This window comes from Eschrichtius robustus, chromosome 12 (genome assembly GCF_028021215.1).
Source record: "Eschrichtius robustus isolate mEscRob2 chromosome 12, mEscRob2.pri, whole genome shotgun sequence".
Classification (NCBI taxonomy): domain Eukaryota; kingdom Metazoa; phylum Chordata; class Mammalia; order Artiodactyla; family Eschrichtiidae; genus Eschrichtius; species Eschrichtius robustus.
In genome coordinates, this window is record NC_090835.1 from 87,925,065 (window position 1) to 87,950,563 (window position 25,499).

Genomic DNA, 25,499 nt, shown 5'->3' on the forward strand with positions numbered 1-25,499 from the left:
AGAAAACATAGGTGAAAAGCTCACTGACATTAGTCTTGGCTATGATTTTTTGGATTTTACATCAAAATCAATGGCAACAAAAGCAAAAATAAACAAGTGAGACTACATCAAACTAAAAAGCTTCTGCACGACAAAGGAAACCATCAACAAAATGAAAAGGCAACCTACTGAATGAGAGAAAATATTTGCAAATCATATCTGGTAAGAGATTGGTATCCAAAATATATGAAGAACTCATTTAACTCTATTGCAAAAAAAAAAAAAAATCTAATTAAAAAATGGGCAGAGGATCTGAATAGACATTTTTCCAGAAAAGACATACAAATTGTCAACAGGCACATGAGAAGGTGCCCAACATCATCAGGGAAATGCAAATCAAACCCACAAGGTATCACCTCATACCTGTCAACATGGATATTATCAAAAAGACAAGAAATATCAAGTGTTGACTAAGATGTGGAGAGAAGAGAACCCTAGTGCACTGACGGTATAATGTAAATTAGTGCAGTCACTATGGAAAACAGTATGAAGGTTCTTGAAAAAATTAAAAATTAAATTACCATATCCAGCAATTCTAGTTCTGGGTATTTATCCTAAGAAAATAAAAACACTAACTTGAAAAAATATCTACACCCCCATGTTCATTGCAGCATTATTTACAACAGCCTAAGGATCCATCCAAGGATGAATGGATAATGCAAATGCGGTGTATATATACAATGGAATATTATTCAGTCATAAAAAGTAAGAAATCTTGCCATTTGCAACAACATGAATGGACCTTGAGTGTATTATGCTAAGTGAAATAAATCAGACAAAGAAAGACAAATACTATACGATCTTGTTTATATGTGGAATCTAAACAAACAAATGAAACTGAGCTCCTGGTTACAGAGAATAGGCTGGTGGTTGCCAGTAGCAGGGGGTCAGGGGAGGGCGGTGTTGGGCAAAATGGGTAAAGAGAGTTAAAAAATGTAAACTTCCAGCTATAAAATAAGTTATGGGGGGACCTCCCTGGTGGTCCAGTGGTTAAGACTTTGCCTTCCAATGAGGGGGTGTGGTTTCAATCCCTGGTTGGGGAGCTAAGATCCCATGTGGCTGGCGGCCAAAAAACCAAAACAGAAGCAATGTTGTAACAAATTCAATAAAAACTTTTTAAAAATGGTCCACATCAAAATAAATCTTTTAAAAAATTGTTATGGGGGTGTAGCATATAACATAGTTAATGACTATAGTTAATGATACTGTATTGTATAGATGAAAGTTGCTAAGAGAGTAGATCTTAAAAGTTTTCTTCACAATTATATATATGGTGATGGATGTTAACTAGACTTGTGATCATTTCTCATTATATACAAATATCGAATCATTATGTTGTACAACTGAAACTAATATAATATGCCAATTATATCTAAATTTTTTTTAAAAAGCAAGTATTAAACATCTATGCTGTGACAGGTATGGGTGGTACAAATGATGCCCTTGACTGCAAAGACTTTTCGTTATAGTTGAGGGTACTGATGATAAAATGTAATTACACACAGGGAATGATGTTATTAGGAATAAAGAAGTCCCATAATAGAGGATATTAGGCAGAGGGCAGCTATTTTACATGGGGTAAGCTGGAAGACCAGTTTTCCCATATTCCTGAACATCATAGAAAATCATCTGCAGAGTGGCTAGATGTGTCTCCTTTTTCCTTTCAGAACCCTGTGTATAACTGGAGCACTGAAATCCAGGGGATCATGTTAAGTTCCATCTTCTACGGTATACTCATCAGCCAAATTCCTGCTGGATATTTATCTGGAATATACTCCTTAAAGAAAATGGTTGGTTCTGCATTGTTCCTCAGCTCTCTATTTACTCTGCTTATCCCACTGGCAGCTGAATTTGGAGAAGCTTTGGTCATCATATGCCGAGTAATCCAGGGACTATTCCAGGTATTAAGATAATACAAAAACTGAACCAAGAGTTTAAATTCACAGAAAGTGTCAGAGATCAAATGTTCTAATTATTCTTCTTTCAGGGGATAGCATTAACAACTCAGCAAGTAGTATGGATCAAGTGGGCTCCTCCCTTGGAACAAGTCCGACTTACCTCTCTGAGTTTATCAGGTAATGACTACGGGCCTAGAATGTTTACTCTCATTGTCATCTCATGGTAGCATGTGCTGCCCTAGAGCCATAAGAAACATGTATGTTTTGAACTGTCAAGGGCTTTGGAAACCATCCTCACTTTAAAGATATGGAAATTGTCTGGGATGGAGAAGAGGCTTCCTTATCTCAAACAACAGAGAAAAGAGAGAAAAGCAAATATTTTATTATTTTCTTCTGTTCGGTGTTATGTTATACAAATATTTCACTATAAATTGTTCACTGCTACCATGAGACTACATTATTTCTACTTCCAGATGCCTGCATTCATTGGGGGTGTTCTTTGTGCCTTCTGATTAGGACTTCTGCTAGGACCCTGTGTTGTCCTACTTATAACTGGATTCATCTGTGACTCCCTGGGATGGCCTATGGTCTTTTATATTTTTGGTGAGTCTCTTTCTATAAAAATCCCAGTCATTATTCAGAATTTTTTAAACTTAAAAATAAAAATAGAATATAGTAGTTTATATGAAGTTAGCAATATTAAAAGTCATAAGTCCCGTTGAAGGAAAAAGAGCAGTCAACATTCATGAATTTCTTATTACAAGCAAGACATCATGCTCAAAACTATACGTGCATTACTGTACATAATTTCACAATTCTACAACATCGATGCTACAGATACATATCCCTTACATGAAACTCTTGGGGAAAGGGATGATCAGAATAGATCAAAGATAATATGAGTATACTATTTATACTTAACATCCCAAGCAAAATTTAGAGCATCATCTCATAATCAAACACATTAATTTCTGAAGTGAAACCTGAAATTCTCATAAATTGGAATAAATGAAAAACTATAAAGGATTGGGGTTTCTGAATAGGTTAGGAACTCACTTTTGGCTTTCAAATCTTGGTTTCAGATTTGTGGATAAGGGACTGTGGATGGGTGCTATTGTGCTCGTTTGATACATAAGGAAAATTACAGAGGCTTAATTCAGAAGGATCTATTACAAAGTGATTCTTTAAAATGGTAAATAAAGATGCGGCAGAGTCAAATGGATAGAGCAGTAATCAGGTGCTAGCAAAATGGAAGCTAATACCATCCCCAGGTCCAAAAGGGCAAGCAAGGGTGTAGTCGATGGGAATCTACTAGGAGAGAGTCCTGTAGAGATGGCTGCCTTGAGAGGACCCATGACTTTTCATAAAAGAGCATATAGACTGAGGCAATGCTAGGGAAGGTGATAACTAGAGAAAGAGACACCCTAATCTCATTCAACTCTCTCCCTCTCAGCTTCTGCTCAAGCTTTCTGCTGCCTAAATCTATCTGGAAAGCAGAGAACATAGGGGCCGGTTGATATTCATTCAAGTCAGCCATCTGTGGCCAAAGCAGGGTAAAGAAGGGTGGAGAGTGGATCTAGAGGGACAAACAGGGAACCCCCAATGCCCACAGTGAGCAAATGGCAGAGGCATGTCTTCCATCCTCACAATTTCATTGTTCTTCATCACTGCATTAATCATCAGTAGTAAGTAATGGTCAGTATAGTGATATTACACAAGCCGTATGTCAGGAAAGGGCTTCAAGACTTGGAACTGTCTAACCTGGTGAAATGAAAACTTGAGCAGGCATGCCTTGCAGGACTCTCATGTAAGAGAAATGCATACCTGCTCTGCATTGCAAAACTAAAACTAATACGCAGGAAATTATAGGGAGGTGAAGTTTCGGCTCCATGTAAGAAAAACTTTTCAATAATTAACACTGCCCAACATTGCTGATCAAAAGTTGGGTGAGCTCCAGTATTCATGTTGTATTCATATTTCAACATCATATACATGTATACACCAACATTTGTCATTTGCAATTCTCATGGGTGGCTCTATGAAGCGCAAAGAAAGGGACTATGCATTATACTATGATAACAGCTTTACCATGAATTGCCCCATCTGCTTTTTCTTATCACTTAGAATAGGGGAAGAGTGCCATCACTTAGATGGCAGCAGTATAGGGATTTGGGTGTTGCCTCTACAACTCTTACAGTGAGTCATACGGTGCCCAAAGATGTGAAATAACCTGCCCAAGTTAGTAGCAGAGGCAAACTAAAACCAGGATGTTTTGTGGTTCCATTTGAATGCTCTTCTCCATAAAGTTAAATAAATCTAATCAATACTATTTTAAAGAACAAAATAATACCTGCTTTTAAGCAGCTGATAATTGCTGGGGAAAATTACCAAACAGAACAAATTGAACCATACACTTACATTTGCACTTAAAAGGGCCTGACTGTCCTGCCATGTTTCTCTCCATAAATACTATTTCAAACCTCTCAAAACTTCTCTACTCTCCTCAAATCTCTAAAATGGCTCCCTTTCCCTGCCGTCTCTTTCAAGTTACCTCCCTTTTAAGAGTCAAAATTATTGAACAACCTGTCTACACCCACTGCCCCCATTTCCTAGCCACCCACTGTCTCCCCAACTTACATCTGACTAAGTGTCTGACCCATTCTACTATCAAGAGAGCCCTTGCCAAGATCACTTATGGCTTCCATCAGAGCTAGAGCTGCCCTGAAGCCCAGGCAGGAGGGGCCTTGCCTTGGATTCTACACTGTAGTGAGCCCATTCTGGCCCCCCTTCAGCCAAGCCTTCTTCATAGGGTAGAAGTCTATGGCATCAAAATTATAGGCTCATCAGAGCCCATGACCTTCCTTCTAATCATCACTCCCAGAATTTTTTGCTCATATACAACCAAGGCTTTTTCAGACCTGGCAGGACTCTTCCCCACATTCACTGAATTGAGGCTGGGCCGGGAGGTGACAGGTAAAACTATTTGCAGAGAATGTAGATAGAGCATGATGGGGAAGCCAAGAATTTCTATACAGAGCCATTCAAAACCCCTAGTGGTGTGGGACTGGACCTGGGTGGGAACAGAAGTGGTCAAGTCCCAGATCAGTGATCAGGGATTTGTGACCAGTGGAATCTAAGAATTCTAAATTTAAACCTGACTCCCCGGGTCATTTTCTGTCCTCTGGCTTCTTTCAAATTTTTCTCTCTTTTATTTTCTGCAGTTTGAATATGATATGCCTAGGTGTAAATTGATTGATTGATTGATATTCATCCTTTTTGTGTTCTCTGAGCTTCCTCTATCTGTAGTTTTGTGTCTATCATTACTTTTGGGAAATTCTCAGTAATTATTGCTTCAAATATTTCTTCTGTTCCTTTCTCTTACTTCTCTTTCTGATATTCCCATTACACGTATCCTACACTATTGTAATTGTCCCACAATTCTTGGATATTCTGTTCTTTTTTATTCTTTTACTCTATTTGCAATTCAGGTTTGGAAGTTTCTATGGACATTTCTTGAAGCTCAGTGATTTTTCCTCGACTGTGTCTAGTCTCTTAATGAGCTCATTAAAGGCATTCTTCATTTCTGTTACAGTGTTTTTGATTTCTAGCATTTTCTTTTGATTCCTTATTAGCGTTTCCATCTCTCTACTTACATTACTCATGTCTTTGTATGTTGTCTGCTTTTTCCATAAGCATTTTAATCATAGTTGTTTTAAATTCTTGATCTGATCATTCCAATACCTCTGCTATGTCTCAGTCTGGATCTGATGCTTGCTCTGTCTCTTCAAACTACATATTTTGTCTGTTAGTGTGCCTCATGTTTTTCTTGTTGAAAGCTAACAAGATATACTAGGTAAAAGGAACTGAGAAAAATAGCCCTTTAGTGTGAGGTTTTATGTTTTTCTGGCTAGGGGTTAGGCTGTGCTTACTGTGTGCTATAGTTATAAGTTTCAGAGGCTACAGCTTCCTCTGGTGTCTTTATTTTTGTCTTTCCTTGTCTTTGAGTTTCTCTAGAGACTTCTTAAATAAGGTTTGTGATGTGTAGTTCTTCTAGGTGGATTCCCAGTAACATGCAGGACACTTTTGATGTGGTGGTAAGGTGTGTACGTGGGGAGACAGTGTTCTATAGTCCTGTGATTAGGTGTCAGTATTTTAGTGAGCCTCTGCCCCGAACTTGACCTTCACAAGTCCTTCTCAGTTTGTTTTTCCCCTCCTTAAGTGAGACAGGAAGAAGGGGCTGGAATTGGATATTTCCCTTCCCTTAAGTTGGTTAGGCTCTGGTAAAACAGTTTCCCTTTGAGCAGTTTTTGTTAAGAACAGAATGCTCTAGACATAATTCAGAATAGCTACTTTTCCCTTCCTCCCCTGGAAGGATGGAGGGATTTTTCTCTTATATTCACTGTGAGAACCTGGTAGGTGTTCTTGAGATAAAACTCACAAAAGTGTGAGGGGTCTTCTTAAGACTGGGCCCCCTATCCCCAGACTTTTCATCTCTCAAACTTGTCTACACTGAACCTAAAGCAAGCCATCAATTGCTAGGTTTTTCTACCCTAGAACTGACTGGTTCCAATGGAGTTTTCTGTTTCTGGGCTTCTGTTCTGGGAAGTTGTAATTCTCTGTATCTGCCGGTCTGTCTCTCTAGAAACAGGAGGGCAGTGGTTTGCCCTGTGACCTCAATTCTCTGACGGATCAAAGAAGAGTTATTGATTTTTAGTTTGTTCAACATTTTCCTTGTTGTAAGGATGGGAGTGACAACTTCTAAACTCCTTATATGCCTCCCAAATGCTGGCCAAGCTCCATGCCCATAAATCAAGTGGAAGTTTTTCAGTCCACATTTGACCTGAACTCTCAATCATATTCAACAATACCTTTCTTCCCCTCGTGCCTTTGCCTCTGACTCCATGCACTGAACCTCAGTGATTGGACATTTCCTTCTCATCTCAGTCTCTCTGACCCTGTTCTTCCTGCGGTGGACTTTATCCTTCTGGCCATTCCCTCTCAGTCTCCTTTGCAGACTTCTCCTCTTCTACTTGCCATTAACTCTTGTCTTTCTTCAAAGCTTTTCTCCAGCCTCCTCCTCTAGGGCTATTTTCCCTCCCTAGACAATATAATCCATGCTTAAGTGTCAGTTACCACTTGCTAATCATGTGTCCCTGGGTAAGCAAGCAGATCTTTCCGAGCATCAGTTTTCTTATTTTGAAAAAGAGCTAATAGTATCAAATGTATTTTCTGAGGGTTGAGTACAATAATATAGAGAAATATATGTATTGCATGTGTATTTATTAGGTGCTCACTTTTCTTCATTTACATTTTGCCTTGGGTTTGGGCTCTCAGGTCACAGAATGAGGTGGAAATGGTATATTGTCAAAGTATTCTTTTAATGTTGTCTTAAAGTGTGTTGTAAACATCTGAGATCTTACAGTGGCTCCAGGTTTCCACATGGTCTGATCTCATTACCTCTCATCCTCATCCATTTCCACCCTCACCTTGCTCCCTGCCCAGTGACACTGGCCTCATAACTCTGGGCTTTGGTACTTATTTCTCCCTCTGCCTGGAGTGTCTGTGCCCCAACCACGTCCTAGCCTTCCCTGAACATGGTACTCCTTCCTTCCTCTCCCCATAACTCTCCTCCATAGCTCTTTTCACTGACATTTACTACCTTTTATTTAATTACTTTTCATTATCTTTGTCTCATCCATTAGAAACTAAAGTCTGTGAAGGCAGGGCTTTGTCTGTTTTATTCACTGTTGTATTCCCAGGACCTAGAATGGTTCATGGTACATAATGGACATTTAACCAATATTTGTCTAATGAATGAATGCGATTCTGGAAGCCTGACTACTGAGTACTACATACTCCCTGTCCTAACAGAGGATTCCTTATGATCAGATCATTAGTATAAAAAACTGAAAAACAACAAATAATTTGGCAAACTCTTATGGGACTTGGGCAATCCCTAAGGCCTGGACTGCATCTTAGGAGCATAGCTAAGGCCTAGCTCTCAAAACTGGGTGATTGTCAAGCCCTGTGTGGGCTCAGCTATGCCATACTCTCACAGTAGAACACATTAGGAATCTGTAGAGATGATGGCCTAAGAGCAGGGAGGCCCAGCTGTCCTGCATGGAGAAAAATAGAGGTTAGGAGATCAGGAGAGGCCAGATGGTTTACCACCATTTTCTGTAAAATTCATTCTGTTGAGAGACGCAGCTATGGATACAGAGAAAACTATCAAAATGTGAGCTTTGTTGCAAAGTTCCAAAAAAGAAAAGAGGAGGTCTAGGTTCTCAGACCAATAATGAAAAATGCCAGTTTGGAAAAGAAACTCGCTATAGACAGAAGCAATTCCAATTCTAACTTGTCCTGTTCCAATAGGTGCTTGTGGTTGTGCCTTAAGTCTTCTCTGGTTCGTTCTGTTTTATGAGGACCCAAAGGACCACCCGTGTATAAGCAAAAGTGAGAAGGAATACATCACGTCCGCCCTCACCCAGCAGGTAGAACACGCATGCTCCACTTTGGTATCTCCCAGATTCTGTGCCAAATAAAATGTGTTCCATCTTGTCCTAATGTGCTAATGATTAATGGGTTCCTTTCCAGGTCAGTTCAAGTGCACCATCTCTGCCCATCAAGGCTATGCTTAAGTCTCCTCCACTATGGGTCATTTCCCTCTGTAATTTTGCTTTTTTCTGGGCAAATAGCTTCCTGAGTCTGTATACACCAATGTTTATCAACTCCAAGTTTCATATTAATGTAAAAGAGGTAAGTACACCTTCTGTTCTTCACTTTATGAAGGACTTTGCACCCATTTCCTTTTCTCCCATGACTCTAGTCCTAGCTCTTGCCCACCCCTATACTACTTAGCTGAAGTTCTTTACCTGGAGACGTCACTGTTTCCAATTATTAGGTCAACATTGCCCAGAACAAAAGGTGTAGACATGGTGTCTAGCACTCCCACAACAATACCACACTCACCCACATTCCCACAGATTCCCTATCTCCCATTCCCTGTATAATCACCCTTATGTATTCCTTAAGGCTCAACACCATTGTTCCCTGCAGGGTCGGATCCTTTCCTGAAAGTCAGTTGGCCAGGCTCTACCACCCTTTCCAGCTCATACCAATCCTCTCCCCTGGGGAAAGGCAGAGTCCTGGGTTATGAACTCATGACTCACAGCTTGCTCTGAAAGGACTGGCACTTTCATTGGTTGTCTGACTTGGAGAATTACTGATGCCTGGAACCTTCTGTTGTTTGATGCCATAATAACCAGAAAAGCCTCCTTAGAAATGGAGTCTGGGCTTGCCATTTTGAGACATTCTATAATGAACTTCCAGTAACCCAGCCTAGGGACCAGTGTAACAATGAGGTCACTTAAGCTCTCTGAGATTCAATTTTATCTTCCACGAGATCATGGACTTGCTGCTAGGACTAACAGCAGCTGGTCCACAGTAAGCACCATATACATGTTTTCAATTGCTAGCATTATCATCTCTATCATTTTCCCCACAGACAGCATTTCCCATTCCCAACATAGTCTTCCTCTCTACCATCTAGGACTTTCAAGTCCCAACAGAAGACTAGGCAGATTGTGATGACTGTTTCTGACGTCAAAACTATTTTTCTCTTTCTCTTGGGTAGTGTGTCCCCAGAAGTAACTCTGGGATTGTACGTTGATGGTTTCCTATATGACAGTACAAATTTTAGATACTGAATTTCAGTGTAGGGATTATCCTGTTTCTTATACTCACTCACAATAACATTCCCTCCTCAGAATGGGCTGCTGTCTTCCCTCCCCCATTTGTTTGCCTGGATTTTTGCTATCCTAGCAGGTCATATGTCAGACGTCTTCCTGTCCAGGAATATTCTCAGCCTACTCGCCATCCGGAAACTCTTCACCTTGCTAGGTAAGAAACAGCCAGGACATTCAAGCACTTTGGGGTATTTCACCTCCATCTTTGGGATGCACCTGACTGTGTTGTCTGAATCACTCCCCAGGACTTCTCCTGCCTGCCCTCTTCAGCCTGTGCCTGCTTTACCTGAGTTCCAGCTTCCATGGCACTATGATTTTCCTGATACTTGCTAATGCAACAGGAAGCTTTTGTATGGGTGGAATATTAATAAATGTCTTGGATATTGCTCCCAGGTAGGGTTTTAAAAATCTCTTTCTTTCTTGTATCCAAGTTCTCAAAGTTTTAAGATTTCAGGTATTTTGGAACTGACGGTCAGCAGGCCAAAAGTTCTGAAGAAGCATCTATATAGGTCAGACATATAACTTAAATAATATTTATATACCAAATGATATATGCAAATGTATGCAACTCTCACATGTGTATGAAGAAGTATAGTCCAGTGATCAGGAGAACAGAGTCTAGAGTCAGACTATTGGGTTTCATGACCATTTTCCTCAAGCAAATTACTTACTTTCTCAACACGTGTTTCTCACCTATAAAATGGGAGTAATAAGAAAATGCTTACCTCATAAAGTTATCCTCACAAGAGGATTAAACAAGTTAATATAGTCAAGTACATAGAATAGTGCCTGGAAGATAGCAAACATGTATAAGGGTTAGCTGATCCATTAAAATTGTTATTATACCATGTTTATATATTATTACTCATGAAGAAAAGCCATCAGTTAGTAATATTTATTTTGTAACTAAGGAAACTGAGTTTCAGATACTTAATTGTCAGCCTAAGATCTCACCACTGGCTTGGATATTAGCTAGGATTTTAATCCAGATCTCTGTGACAAAGAACTTTTCCTCTTTTTACTATGTTATGCCTTTTTTTAGATATAATAAGTGTGACTAATGGAAGCAGTTCTGTCATTTGCACAACTCCAGGGGACACTCTTCACATTGTACTTTATGGGGCTAGCACTCTCTGGAGAACATAGATCCAATATGAACAGAATTCTTTGAAGTTTTTTAAAGCAGTGGCCTGGGGTAGAGAAGCAAAAATAAACCAAGAATAATCTACTTTGTCACAATTCTGTAAAGAATCTTGCCCATCAGATCTACACTAGGTGAACTCCAGAGTAATAAAGACATGTATCCATTTGATTTACTGAGTTCTGAGACCCTCCTTAAAAATGCCTGCAGGTATTCTGATTACTTGGAATTATATAAAGACATAAAAGGATTATTTGATGTAGAATACACAATGCCACCTGAGCCATATGCACTCTGAAAAACAGGTAAATTAAGAATGTATATACAAGTAGATAAAGGAAATTATAAATAGTTACCATTTATTGAGTATTTTTTATGTGCCTGTTATGCCCCAATGTGAGATAATATTGTCCACATAGTGTGGGTAAGGAAACAAAAGACCAGGGAAATGAATGTATGTAAAGTCACATGATTAGTAATAAATAGAGGGAAGGTTCATACCTAGATATGTCTGCCTCCAGAGCCATCTAGATGTAGTCAATGCCTCACTAGTGTTATTTGCCAGTACCTGGTCACTAAGATGGGAAATATCTCAGCCAGCAATGGCTTGGATAACATAGAACTTGACCTGAGTTGCATCATTCTAATGGGCCCAAATACCATGTTAGCCAGGTAATTTTGTAGCATCAGAGAAGATATACTAATAGACAATTTGGAAATATTCTTAGTCTCTTAAGCTAATTCATCCTCAATATTTAGGGCATGTGTGCATTATGTCACAAACATATTAATTTATAATGCTTAAACTTTTTAATGGTTGGGGATGAAACTTATTCCTAATATTCCTAACCATATACTTCCCTTGCCTATTAAAAAGAGTCCCCTTAGAGGATAAATTACTCAACTGTCCTGTTAGGAGAATTTGGTCTTTGCTAGAACTGAGGAATAGGGCAAGTGATTATATTTTTTGAGCATAATGAAGGCGTCAAGGAAGAAGAGGAGACACAGATGTGGTTCTGTGAGAATATTGTTTGGGAAATGAAATTGAGTGAGACAGAGAAGACCTGGGAATGTAGTGACCATCTCTTTGGTGGGTAGCATGAGTAGAAAAGCACAGAGGATTCTAAAGATGCTGTGTGATGCATTAAGCAGGCACTGTCATCCCCTTGACATTCTTAAAGGGAGGCTCCAAAACTTTTTTTAATTGCTTTTAATTATTTTTGACTGATGGATGGGTCATGCACCCTTGAATTTCCCCCCATGTGGGACTGAAGTATAGTTCAGGTATCTGAATCTTATTTAGGTTCTACTAAATCATTATTACACCAAAATATAAAATCAATTAAATTGAAAGTCAACTTCAGCAGCTATTTACCCTTCCAAAATGCTTTTACCATGGGTTATTGCAGCTGAAGAATAAGCCATTTTAGAGCTAATAGCTGTCCAGGAAACTGTCCTGCATTAAAACAATCTCAAGGTTGTTTTCATTCCCCATATCAAATACCTACTGTTTGGGATTTGGGTGGCATGAGGTATGGAGCATATAAAGCTCTCACCTTGCTACTCTCAGATTAGTGAACTGCTCCATACTGTGGATGTGTAATGATTTTCAGAGTAATTGTCGTGGCACTCAGGACCCTTGACACTGGGGATTTTGTTTATATCTCTAATTATGGAATGAAAGCACCTCTTTCAGTAAAAATAGGTTAAATCCTTTCCAACCACCACAGCATGCCAAAGACTTCTGAATCTGAAAAGAGAGCATAGTCATTAAAGGTGCTATAGTTACTGAATAAATAATAGGATAAATACAAAGAAATCCACACCTAGACTTGTTATTGCAAAACTGTGAAAAAAGAGAGAGCTCTTTTAAAAACAGCTGTATACAAAAGACACATTACTTTCAAAGGAGCAATAGTAATACTGACAACTGCCTTCTCAACAGAAACTATGAACGCTAGAAGCCAATTCCTAACATGTTAAAAAAAAAAATCATTGTTAACCTAGAAGTCTTTGTCCAACAAACATCTCCTTCAAGAATTAAGGTAATAGAAAAACATTTTTCAGACAAACTGGGAATTCATCAGCAACAGACCTCCAGTGAAAGAATTATTAAATGGGAATTCTTCAGGCAGAAGTAGAATAATCACAGATGAAACATAGAGGTATAGAAACAAATGAAGAGAGAAGGAGAGGAAAAATATTAGAGTAAATCCAGTAATTACTGAATTCACAAAACAAAAACAATAATACCCTATAGGGTATAAAACATATAAATTAAAATGCATAACAATAAACAGCCCATAAGATGAGAAGGTATAAGTGAATTCAAGTGTCCCAAGGTGCTTTCATTAATGGGAATTTTTAAAATATTAATTTATATTAGAGCATAATAAGTCGAGGATACATGTTTTAGCCTCTAAGGTAACTACTGAGGGATAATAAAAGTGTAAAGGGAATGATATTTTTTTTAAATTAATGAAAAAGAAATCGAGTGAAATTATAAAGGAAGATAGAATAGAAGGGAAAAAAATAGAATGATGATCATTTTAAGTCAAATGTGTCAGAAAAACATGAAATATAAAAGAACTAATTCTTCCAAATTTTAAGTTAATCTGGATTGAAATAAAAGCAAAATCAAAATGTAGTAGATTAAAAGTAAAATAAAGGAAACTAGATCAGACAATGTAGACTTTAAGACAAGATACATTACTAGAGATAAAGAAGGATATTTTATAATTATTTTAATCCACTAGAAGATATTTCTATACATCTAACATTTTACAACCATAAAGCAAAATTTGAGAAAACTGGTAAACCTCCTCATGGGATTGAGCAGCTTGTGTATGACTGACATTCTGGCTGGGAAAAACTGGAAAAGTCCAGATAAAATACCATGAGTATTCACTAAAAGGTATCAGACAGCAGCAGAAGCCAGTAGGACCAAAGACATCAGAGGCTAGCACCTCTGAGAGGTGAGCTGACAATCCCCACCATTTTTTCCTTGGGGCTATTTGCCAATTCTGGAAATTGGCAAAAGGCTGATAATCCAGCTTTGGCCCTGGTAGAAGCCTGCAGCTCTGGACATAGAAATTAGCCAAGCATTTCTCAGTTGCACAGGGCTAGAGTGGCAAAATTGGAAATTAAGGGAACTTAAACACAAAGTCAGTTTCTCTCCTTGAGATGTTTTTTGAATTCTGAAGTTTAATAGCTTAAGGGGCAAAAAAAATCTAAGCTAAAAATCAATAAGAAACATGGCAGAATTTCCCATACCATCTGTGCTAAGGAGACAAGTTCTACCAGGGCCTGGAGGGACCCAGCTGAGTATACCAAGCTCTCTATTTAACACCATGGAGGGCTATATTCAAGGAATGGGGGGGTACCAGAGGTAAACTGAGTCTTATCAAAATTGAAGCCTAGCCTCATCTCATTTCATTCCCTATTTAGGTTAGAGTGTTCAATTTCCTCCCCTCCAAATCTATCTATTAGAGAAAAGAGTAAATCTTTTCTGGCAAAATACAATACATTCTAAAGTCTATAGCTTCTTTATTTAATGTCCATCATTAAATAAAAATTACTAGGCATGCCAAGGGACAGGGCCATTTGATTAATAACCATAAAATGCCATTAGAAATAGTCATACAAATGATACAGATATTAAAGTTATCAGGTAAGAGCTTCCCTGGTGGTGCAGTGGTTAAGAATCTGCCTTCCAATGCAGGGGACACAGGTTCGATCCCTGGTCCAGGGAGATCCCACACACTGCGGAGCAACTAAGCCTGTGTGCCACAACTACTGAGTCCGCATGCCACAACTACTGAAGCCCGTGAGCCTAGAACCCATGCTCTGCAACAAGAGAAGCCACCACATTGAGAAGCCCCTGCTCACTGCAAATAGGAAAGCCCGCACGCAGCAATGAAGACCCAATGCAGCCAAAAATAAATAAATAATAAAGATCTCTCAGATCTTTATTAAAAATAAATAAATAAATAAAAAATAAATAAAGTTATCAGGCAAAATGAACTTCAAAATATCTATGATAACATACCCAAGAAACCAGGGAGAAAGCTGAAGAAAATAGACGAAAAGATAAACAATTGACCAGCACTGGAATCTATAAAAACAATCGAATGGAAATTCTAGAACTGAAAATAAAATGTCTGAAATTAAGATCTTCATAGATAGGTTTAATAACAAATAGCCACAAGAGAAGATAGATTGGTAAACTGGAAAACATCATTAACAAAATCCAAATTGAAACATACAGAGAAAAAAATAAAAAATAAAGAAATTAGCAGAAATGCGGAATTAAGTGAAAAGGCTAACAAATCTGTACTTAAGTCTCAAAAGGAAAAAACAGATAAAATGTGACATAAGCAGTATTTTAACAGAAAACAGCCCCAAATAGCTCAAAAGTAATAAAAGACCATAAGCCACACATGCACAAAGCTCTGCAAATTTAAATCATGATACAATGTAAATTTATATATATATATATTATATATATAGTAAGAATGCTGAAAGTTAAAGAGAAAAATCTTAAAAGGAACTAGAGAGAAAAGACATGCTACTTTCAAGTAGCAAGAATAAGCCTGACATCTGACTTTTCAACAGAAACTATGAAAGCCAGAAGATAATGAAATGAGTTCTATAAAATGCTGAAAAATAAATGTCAACCTAGAATTTTATGCCTAGTGAAAATATTCTTCAAAAATCAAAGCAAAATAAAAATGTTTTCAGACAGGCAAACAGAAATTTTCATCATCAGATTTTCACTAAAAGAAATATTAAAAGGAATTTTTCAGTCAGAAAGAAATTATGCCTGATGAAACCTGAAAATGCAAGATGCACTGAGGAGCAATAGGGGGGTAAATATGTGTGTAATTAGGAGACCATTGATCTTTAAAACAACAGAGAGTATCTTATGAGTTGAAATGTATATAGAAATAAAATACACTAAAGAATGAAAATACAGGATGAACTAAAGCAAAGAACTAAAAATGTTCTCATATTCTGGCATTATAATGAAAATAGTAAAAGTATAATTCATAATAAACTTAAGTAAAGTGCATGTTATATCTTCAGTGCTGAAAAGAATAGTGAAATAATGTCATAGAAGGAAAAATGAAATGAAAATGGATTAATCTGAAAGAAAAAAAGTGCAATGAGAAAGGGTAGGTCAAATAGAAAATAAATAGTGAGCAGATAATCACAAATATATCAGTAATTATATTAAATTAAAATGGATGAAATACTCCAAGTAAGTATCAAGATTGTCAAGCTCAATAAAAAAGGAAATGCAGCTCTATGCTGCAAATAAAAGACAAATTAAACATGAGGATACAGAAAGGATGAAATAAAGGGATGGGTAAAGATATGCCAAACAAATATTAACCCCAAGAAACCTGGAATAACTATGTTAATATCAAATAAAATAGACTTTAATTCATGAAACATTACTAGAAATAGTGATATTTCATAATGGTAAAGAGAAAAATATCAGAATTCTACTTCTTTTGGAACCCAATCATACAGCTTTAATTTATACTCATCATGAATTGAGTAAACTCAAAGAACTAGACAAATTTACAATGAAAGAAGAGACTTTCACACACTTCTTTCAATAGCTTATACCAAAAAAGAGGTAGACAAAAAGTAAGGATATGGATAATTAAACAACAACATCAACAATGAACAGAGTTGACCTAATTGACATATGTAGAACACTGCACTCAATAAGGAGAGAATTCACATTCAGTTGCCCATGGGACATTTTTTCTGAAATTAACAACATGCTGGATCATAAAGCAAGCTGCAATTCATTTAAATGACTAAAACCATTCAGAATACATTCTTTAATCACTGTGAAATTAAGGTTGCTATCAAAAGCAAAAGATAGGTAACTCCCATTGCTTTGAAACTAATGTTTAGGTCAAAGAAGAAATCACATTTGAAATTAGAAAATATTTTAAATTACAATGAAATATGACATATCAAAGCATGTGGGATGCATTTAAAATCATGCCCAGAGAAATGTATAGCTTTAAACATATATACTGAAAGACAATTAAGTCTTAATATCAATAATCATGTTTGTATCTCAGGTATTATAGGTAGGGGAAAAAAGCAGCAAATTAAACCCAAAGAAAGTAGAAGGAACGAAATTATGAAGAGTAGGACAAAAAAAATATGTAAAGCTAACAATATCAAAAGTTGCTTCTTTGAAAATTAATAAAATTAGTGAAATAAAGAAGATTGATCAAGAAAAAGGGAAAAATTATCAACATAAGAGATGGAAAAGGGTGTATTGTAATAACTCTTAGCACAAAATAAAATAACAGAATATTATAAACAAGTTCATACCAATAAATCTGACAATTTAGATGAAATTGAAAAGTTCCACAACACATAGAGTCATAAAATAAAATTGTAAGTATTTTTTATGGTGGAAGGTGATTATGAAGGCAAAAGTAACAAGGGCTCCCAAAGGCATAAGGGGCCCTATTATCACTGAAAACCCAGGGGTTCTATTGCTAAAATGAAAAAGGAAACAATGAATACTGGAGACAAGTGATTGTTTCTACCCCAATCTGCACCTGTGGCTGCTCGTAACCATAAATGTTCTTCTTCACACATTAAAAGACACTTTCCAGCTCCCGCCAAAAAGAGACAACTCAAATTTCCACCATGTGACTGCATACAGCTCCACAATCCAGGGACTCTAGGTCCAGGTGCTTCTCTGACCCAGGACCCATAAACTAATAAACTATACACTCGCTCCCATAGTCAACAGGTAAAGGCAGAGTAAGAATGGAATAGACCCAAGGAAATAAAATAAGAGACAGAACAAAACAAACAAAAAGCCCTCACTCTCATAAAAGGGAAGAATTGAAAACAGAGAACATTTAATGGTGAAATCTGTTGGGCAGGAAAGGAACAAACTCCCTGTCCTGGAGTGAACTAATTTCTTGATTAGACACGGATTCTGTTCTGCAAGAGGCAGTTCCTTGTTCTTTATGGCTGATGGATTTGATCCCTACTTTATCTATTATTCTCTGTGGCTTCCCTGCTTTTGTAGCTCACTCTCTGCTGAAGTTGGTTTTGGCGCTCAGGAATGGCCAATCACAGTTGCTTGTAAACAAGTTTCTGGTTTCCTTGCCTGAATAATGGGAGCAATTATTGGGGCCAGTAGTTCTGGTACTGTGAGAATAGGTTAGGTGAACAGAGCCCTTCAATTTTGTATTAATCCCAAACCTGTTCCTATTACCAACACACATCACCTTTGGAATTTCTCAACTATTTTTATAGATTTCCTAACTCTGCTGGCTTTCACTCTAATATGGCCTCATTTTCTCAATATATTAATATTCTTTACTGCTAAAGCCAACCTTTCTGGCTCTGCAGTGCAACCAGAAAGTTACTTATATCCATATACTTTTTCAGACATTGTAATGGAATTTGAATAGTGGAAATGGGAAATTTAGGAAGTCAACAGTTATCTCTCTTAAGTCTCATTTCATTAGGTTTTTCCTGCAGCACTTGTATTACTTTACATCTATGTATTGTCATTCATTTTTGTATAGATATTATGGATTTCTTAAAGGATTTACAAATGTAATTGGACTAACAGGAGGACTGGTTGCTTCCACTGTGACTGGAATGATCCTTAGTCAGGTAAGGAACACCCAGACATGGGTAGTTATTTTTCTCATATTAACTGTACAGACAAAGAAAGTGTAATGCATACAAAAAGTTGCAGAGGAGACATCAGCAAGAGGTGAGTTATGAGTTTTTGTGGCATATTAAACTTGGCATTCCCTCCAAACTTACAGATGATACAAGTTCTTTCTTGCTATATGTCAATTAGTTGTGCTGGTAACTCTTTAATCATTGGTTATTGAAACAGAAGTGGACCTCTGTGATTTTTAACAATTAATGTGTGCCTTTATCAAAACAGGTAGTTGACTGGGTGAATGGTAATATAAGTAAGAAGATATAGTTTTGTCAGGAAAGGAATGAAAAATCAGGAACAAATACAATTTTAAAATGACCAAAAGAAACAATTCTATGAAGGCTGGCTTCTGTTTCTATGGATGAGGTTACCTGAAATTCTCCTCTTAAAAATACTTAAAATGCCTTATCTGGTGCTGAAGGAAAATAACTGCTAGTCTAGAATTCTACAATCCATCAAAAAAAAAATCCATCATAAAAAATGAAGTTTAAATTCATCCATTTTCAAACAGAAACAGAGAATTCATCAAAAGTAGGCTAGCACTGAGAAAAAAAGCTAAAGTTAGTTTTTTAGGGAGAAATAAAATTATCCCAGATGGTAGACTGGAGATACAAAAAGGAAAAGAGGCAACAGAAATGATCAATACGTGGATGATTCTAAAGGAATATTGTATAAATTGATAGTATTATGTAAAGAAACCCCAGTTCTCAAAGCTGATTACCTAGTGGAGGCAAAACCACTACTGTCACCCAGGTGATAACTGGAAACACGTGCACGTTCCTCAACCATCACATTTATTCTGACTTTTCTTCTTAAGCCACAGATAATTTACCCGCTAACCATTAATACTAAGTTTCTTTATTATTTGTTAGATTAGTTCATCTTTGACCAGGATTTATTGATCTGTTATGATGACTCTGTTCTAATACACCTGAACATGCCTTCTCCAACACACTATATGCAAATGGCTGTACAATCTTTGCCAACACATTCTGATGAATTCTGTGGTCCCAGAATCTAATAATATATATTCAAAAAAATTTTAAATGCCTTATCAAATTTTAACAATCATGTTAAATGCATGCCTGATCTTGAGAAAAAAAAAAAAAAAGTAAGGGAAAATTTCAGTGATTGAACATGAAGGAAGAGCTTGATTCCAGAGAGGTAAATGACCATCAAAGCCATTGGCTGCCTTGGAGAAATTGCCCATCCTGGGTGTTAATGGACACCCAGTTATAATGGACAAACAGAGCATAAGAGATAATATCCCAAAACCACTCATAAAAGAAGAGTCAGAATGAAAATGCTGATATGTACCTGTAACCACTGAGGACTACAACCTCACACCACTACTACCATGTAGCTCATATATAAACTTGGAGGAAAGTTTTGGAGGAAAATCTCCAAGCTGAGAGGTAGCAGTGTTCAGGCAAATACTCCAATTGCTCCTTGTCCCACAACTTTGGCCAAGGAGAGACAATTTGTACCCACCATGGCCAAATTTCCCATAGAGAGGAGCCCCTCCACCATCATGTGCTAGGACTTATGGTATCACAAAGACTAGGAACATCACTATAACCATGGAAGCTCCCTGATCAGAGAGGTAGCCTTACTGAAAAAGAACTCCAGGGTGTGTTTTCTCCCCCTGAGCATGGAGCCCACTCAGCCTGTTCTTCCAATGAACTCAATCAGACCTGCTGAGCTGACTTCCCCCAAAGGTGGCAGGAAACATGGCTCCAGAACTGTCCGAAGTTGTCTCTGCCCAGTGAGGAAACTTATCTATTTCAGCCTCAGCTACAAAGGGAGAGGAAAAACTGAATAAAGACTCTTCTGAACGTTTGAAACAATAAACCAATCTTCACAATGGTTTGAGGCCCTAATTCAAATTCTATTGTGTCCAAATGCCATAAGCCAAGAATTGAATTTCTAGTGGTCCACAGATGCCTAGTAAAAGTAAATAAATTTTTTTTTCTGGAGAAACTCTAAATTCATACTCCAGAATTTCCTTATGCATAAAGTTTTGATGAATACGATTTCACAATCAATCAAAAATTATAAAATGCTTGAGGAAATAATGTGTTATGTGAGAGATGAATAAAAACCACCAAATCAGATCCTCAGAGATATTGGACATATATGTATATATTTAAAGACGTAAAAGAGAGGATTGAAAATATAAATAAAATATAAATAAGAAAAAATATATAAATATAAACTTAAGAAACATAAGTTTAGGGCTTCCCTGGTGGGGCAGTGGTTGAGAATCTGCCTGCCAATGCAGGGGACACGGGTTCGGGCCCTGGTCTGGGAAGATCCCACATGCCGCAGAGCAACTAGGCCTGTGAGCCACAACTACTGAGCCTGCACGTCTGGAGCTTATGCTCCACAGCAAGAGAGGCCGCGACAGTGAGAGGCCCGCGCACCGCGATGAAGAGTGGCCCCTGCTCACCGCAACTAGAGAAAGCCCTTGCACAGAAACGAAGACCCAACACAGACTAAATAAATAAATAGCGTTCCCTTTAAAAAAAAAAAAAAGAAAGAAACATAAGTTTAGACAAAGAACTAAATCTAACCTCTGGCAATTAAAAATATAAAAATTAAAAATTCAGATTAAGTAGAGCTAATAAGAGAATTAGTGAGGCTTCTGCCTCCATTAATGGGAGAGTAAGTAATTTGGACCAATTCTCTTAAGACAGACAATTTAAAAGCCTGAAAAAATGTATAAACCTACATGCACAGCAATTTTACTCCTTCCATAAGGGAGTCAACAGACATCCAAAGTTGCACCTAGTTATGGCATCAAGTTCAAAGTGCAGAATGTATCACCCTTTACTGGGGGATAATGCATAATGGCTCCCTATATCAGGAATTACGTGCTCCATCATGCTGTATACAATCGTAGCATAGCAATCCAATAGCTTCAATAAATACTTCCTTTCAGTAAAGGAGGATTGGAAAACAAACAGCAATCATTTGTCCTTAGTAATACTGACACACTGCTAGGCAGACATTTTGAGAGTCACATCCTGATGAATGTTTGAATGTTCTTCAATCAGCCTCTGAAACAGATGAAGGTAGGCACTGGAGGGTCTTTGGAGTGGTCTCCCTTGATTAGTGTGTTTGGCATAGAGGAAGGTGAGTGAATCCAATGTTTGCGGAGCAGAGGGCAGGCTGGAAAGTAACTGTTGCAGATACAATAATTTTTTTGGTTCTCCTCTTGGGCATTTCCCCACTTCCTTGAAGTCAGATATATTTATATAACTTATTTTGGCCAGTGACACATGAGAGAAAGTGATATGCATTCATTCTGAAGAGAAACATTGAGAACTAAGAGGCCACTCTCTCGGACACAGCAACTGGCAACAATCAGAATGTCAACTGCAACTCCGTTCACCAGGATCCAGGAATGAAGAGATGTGGAGCATAACCTCTAGCCAACTTGCTATGGACATTTAGTTTAAACAAAAACCAAATCTCTGCCATTAAAAGCCACTAGGAATTGCGGGGGGGGAGGCGGTGGGTATTGGTTACTGTAGTATAACCTACTCTATCTTGACTGGTCAGGAGGATCTATCCAGAATGAATCACATTAAGAAAAAATTATAGAAAATACAGAATATGTGGACTCAGTGAGAAGGCCCAACATATATTTAACTGGAGTTCCAGAAAACAGAATAGGGCAGAAGTTAAATTTGAAGAGAAAATGATTGTTTTCTAGTTTTTCAGAAATATAGCAATTCACATCTTTAAGGAGTCCATTAATGACAAGTAGGATAAACAAAAGAAATCCACAGTTGCACACCTCATAGAGAATTTACAGAAAAGTAAAGACAAAAAGAAAGTCACACAAGCAGTAAGAGAAATAAGAAAGGTTGCCTTCAAATGAACAACAGTTAAACTAATCTCTGACTCTTCATCCACAAAAAAGGAAGCCCAGAAGACAGTAGAATGATATCTTCAGTATACTAAATGAAAATAACTGCCAACTTAAATTTGTAAACTCAGTGAAAATATTTTTTTAAAGGAGATAACATATTTCAAGCAAACAAAAATCAAGGAGGTTCAATTCATTAATGGGCATTTAAAGAATGTTTTTAAGCATAAGAATGTTGGAGGTACAAACAGGAATGAAGAACAGTAAAAGTGGTGTGTGCAAATCCACTTATTATTTGTTTTATTGTACAAAATAATAATAGTGTCTTGTGGAGTTTTTAAAAAACTACGTGTATAGAATGAATGAAGTAGAGTAGACAGTAACAATAGTAAATTAATCAGGAGAGGATAAATGGAATAAATTATTCCAAAGACTTCATGTTCTCTTGCCATAGGATAAAAGTATTAGTAGAGTTTGGTGCACCAAGGATACATGTTGTAATTTCTAGGGTAATAATTTGTAAAATACAGAAAAATGTGTATAAATTTCAAAGTAACTGGAAAATGAAATAAAAAGCACTTTCTTTAATAAAAGAGGGCAAGAAACAAGAGAAAAATCAATATAGACCAGGAGTTGTCAATGTAAAGCCAACAAAATAAGTAGGTAAATTAAGATACATCACTATTTATTCAGAGACTACAGAATTATTCTCCAGCTTTCGTGTTTAAATTGCATAAGTGTGTGTGTATGTGTGTGTGTGTTAAAATAAAAACCACATAACATAAATTTACCCTCTTAACAAATTTTGAGTGTACATTACAATATTGTATAGTTAGTATTGTTAACTATATGCACATCGTTGTATAATAGATCTTTAGAAATTTGTCATCTTGCATGATTGAAGCTCTATACCCACTGAACAAGAACTCCCTGTTTCCCCTCCTCCTGGACCCTCTAATTTTTTAATACATAAAGATTAGTATTAAATTTGGGGGGTATGTGTATTAAAATTCCAAGACATAGAGTGTGGAACTTTCAAACCAGGAGAGAGGGGAAAACATGGAATAAAAAAAATTTTTAAAAAGGAAGCAAAAGCCCCTCAATGTGAAAGAAGGTAAGAAATGGTGTGGGGGTTGGGGGTAGGACTATAGGTAGAAGATAGGACAAATTGAAAGCACAAAGACAGATGGTAGAAATAAATACAAATATACCAAAGATCACAATAAATATAGATGGACTAAACGCTGCAATTAAAGGACACATTTTGTAAGACTAAAAACAAAAGCCATTCATATGCTATTAATATATAAAATACATACCTAAAATAAAGACGTAGAAACATTGAAAGTTGTAAGGACAGCATAAAAAATGAAGTAAATATTAACCAACAAAAGATGATATTATATTATCAGGAAAAAAGTTTTTCTTCAAGCAAAAATACTAGAAACAATGAGAATCAGCTACTTAGTAGTTTACAGTGTATATTTCCCCAGCAAAGCTATCTTGTTCAAGTCTTAGCTCACCTACTTATAAGATATGTGACCTGGAAACATTTCTTAATCGAAGTCTCAGTGTCTCCAGCTGTAAATGGCTAAGATGACATAGAAACCTATGGGGTTAAGGTAATTACCAAATCAGATCATGTATGCAAGTATCAGATGTTATGTGTTCAATGCATAACAGCTATAAGTATTTTTAGTCTCATATACTTTTAAATCAGGAAAAATAAAAGTGTGTTTGCTATCCTATTGTTTAGCATTCTGAAAATGTTAGCAAACACAATTGTCAAGAAAACTTAATTACGGATATATACAATGTAAGTGTAGAGGAAAAATATAACATTATGTACAGAGAATGCAATTGTCTTCCTGGGGAAAAAAAAAATTAAAGTTAGGTAGCATACTGTGGGAAAATCTAAAGCACGGTATCAACCAATATTGCAAAATACCTATGGGTATTTTGAAAATTGTACAAAGTCCATATGAAGTCCAAATTGTACAAAGTCCAAAAAGTTGCTGCACACCTATTGAGCAACATCAGTGAAAATATTAGACGGGAGAGGCACATCAAGTTTCTAGGTTGGAAATGTATAATATCGCTTATATGTGGAATCTAGAAAAATGGCAGAGATGAACTTATTTGCAAAGGAGAAATAGATCTACAGATGTAGAAGACAAACTTATGGTTACCAAGGAGGGAAGGGGGTATGGGATGAATTGGGCTATTGGGATTAACATATATACACTACTATATATAAAATAGATAACTAATGAGAACCTACTGTATAGCACAGGGAACTCTACTCAATGCTCTGTGGTGACCTAAATGGGAAGGAAATCTAAAAAAGAATGGATATATGATTCACTTCGCTGTACAGCAGAAACTAACACAACATTGTAAAGCAACTATACTCCAATAAAAATTAATTTTAAAAAGTTTCTAGGTTGGACTTCAATTCCAAATCGCAATAGATTCTATTAACTTAAAATTACCACAAGCTTTATTATTTATCATTAAATTTCTAAGCACATCTTGGTTTTTTCCTCCACTTTCTGTTTGCCTACTACCTGTCAAATTTGTCAAATTTGGCATGTTTGATTATAGAAATCACTATAATTAAATATATTTAATGTCTAGTTTGTCAGGAAACATTGTTTTATTTTTTTCAGTGTCTACTCTTAATTATATTTTAAATGAAATTGATGATGATTTAATAATGGTCAAGTTCTGAAAAGAATACATTCTATATAATAAAGTTTCATTTCAAACCAGAAGGAATAGATTGATTTTTTAAAAACACAGTGGCAAGCCCACCTGAAAAATATAATTACACTCTGTTCTCATATTTACCCCCAAGTTAATTCTAGGTGATTAAAAAATGTAAATGAAGAAAGGAAACGATAAAGATACTAAAGTAAAATAGGAGTTAATAATTATTTAAGCTTTAGGCAGGACATCCTTGAAAAGCATGGCACCAGAGACCAAAACCCAATCACAATGCATTTTACATTTAACTACATAAAATTTAACCTCAGCTGATGAAAAAGTAAAGGGTAAAGTGGTAAAGAAA

General features: G+C 36.7%; 1 protein-coding gene across 4 annotated transcripts in view; it reads left to right on the forward strand.

The window, feature by feature from the left end:
• SLC17A1 (solute carrier family 17 member 1) overlaps positions 1-25,499 on the forward strand; it is a 75,059-nt gene that overhangs the window by 29,706 nt on the left and 19,854 nt on the right. For 3 of the 4 annotated variants that reach the window (XM_068557440.1, XM_068557441.1, XM_068557443.1), the window contains 8 exons: positions 1,707-1,940; positions 2,027-2,114; positions 2,454-2,540; positions 8,310-8,428; positions 8,532-8,693; positions 9,704-9,836; positions 9,928-10,075; positions 18,407-18,497. In XM_068557440.1, coding sequence (XP_068413541.1) covers positions 1,707-1,940; positions 2,027-2,114; positions 2,454-2,540; positions 8,310-8,428; positions 8,532-8,693; positions 9,704-9,836; positions 9,928-10,075; positions 18,407-18,497 — 1,062 coding nt within the window. The remainder of the gene's footprint in view (positions 1-1,706; positions 1,941-2,026; positions 2,115-2,453; positions 2,541-8,309; positions 8,429-8,531; positions 8,694-9,703; positions 9,837-9,927; positions 10,076-18,406; positions 18,498-25,499) is intronic. The other variant, XM_068557442.1, reaches the window with a different exon arrangement.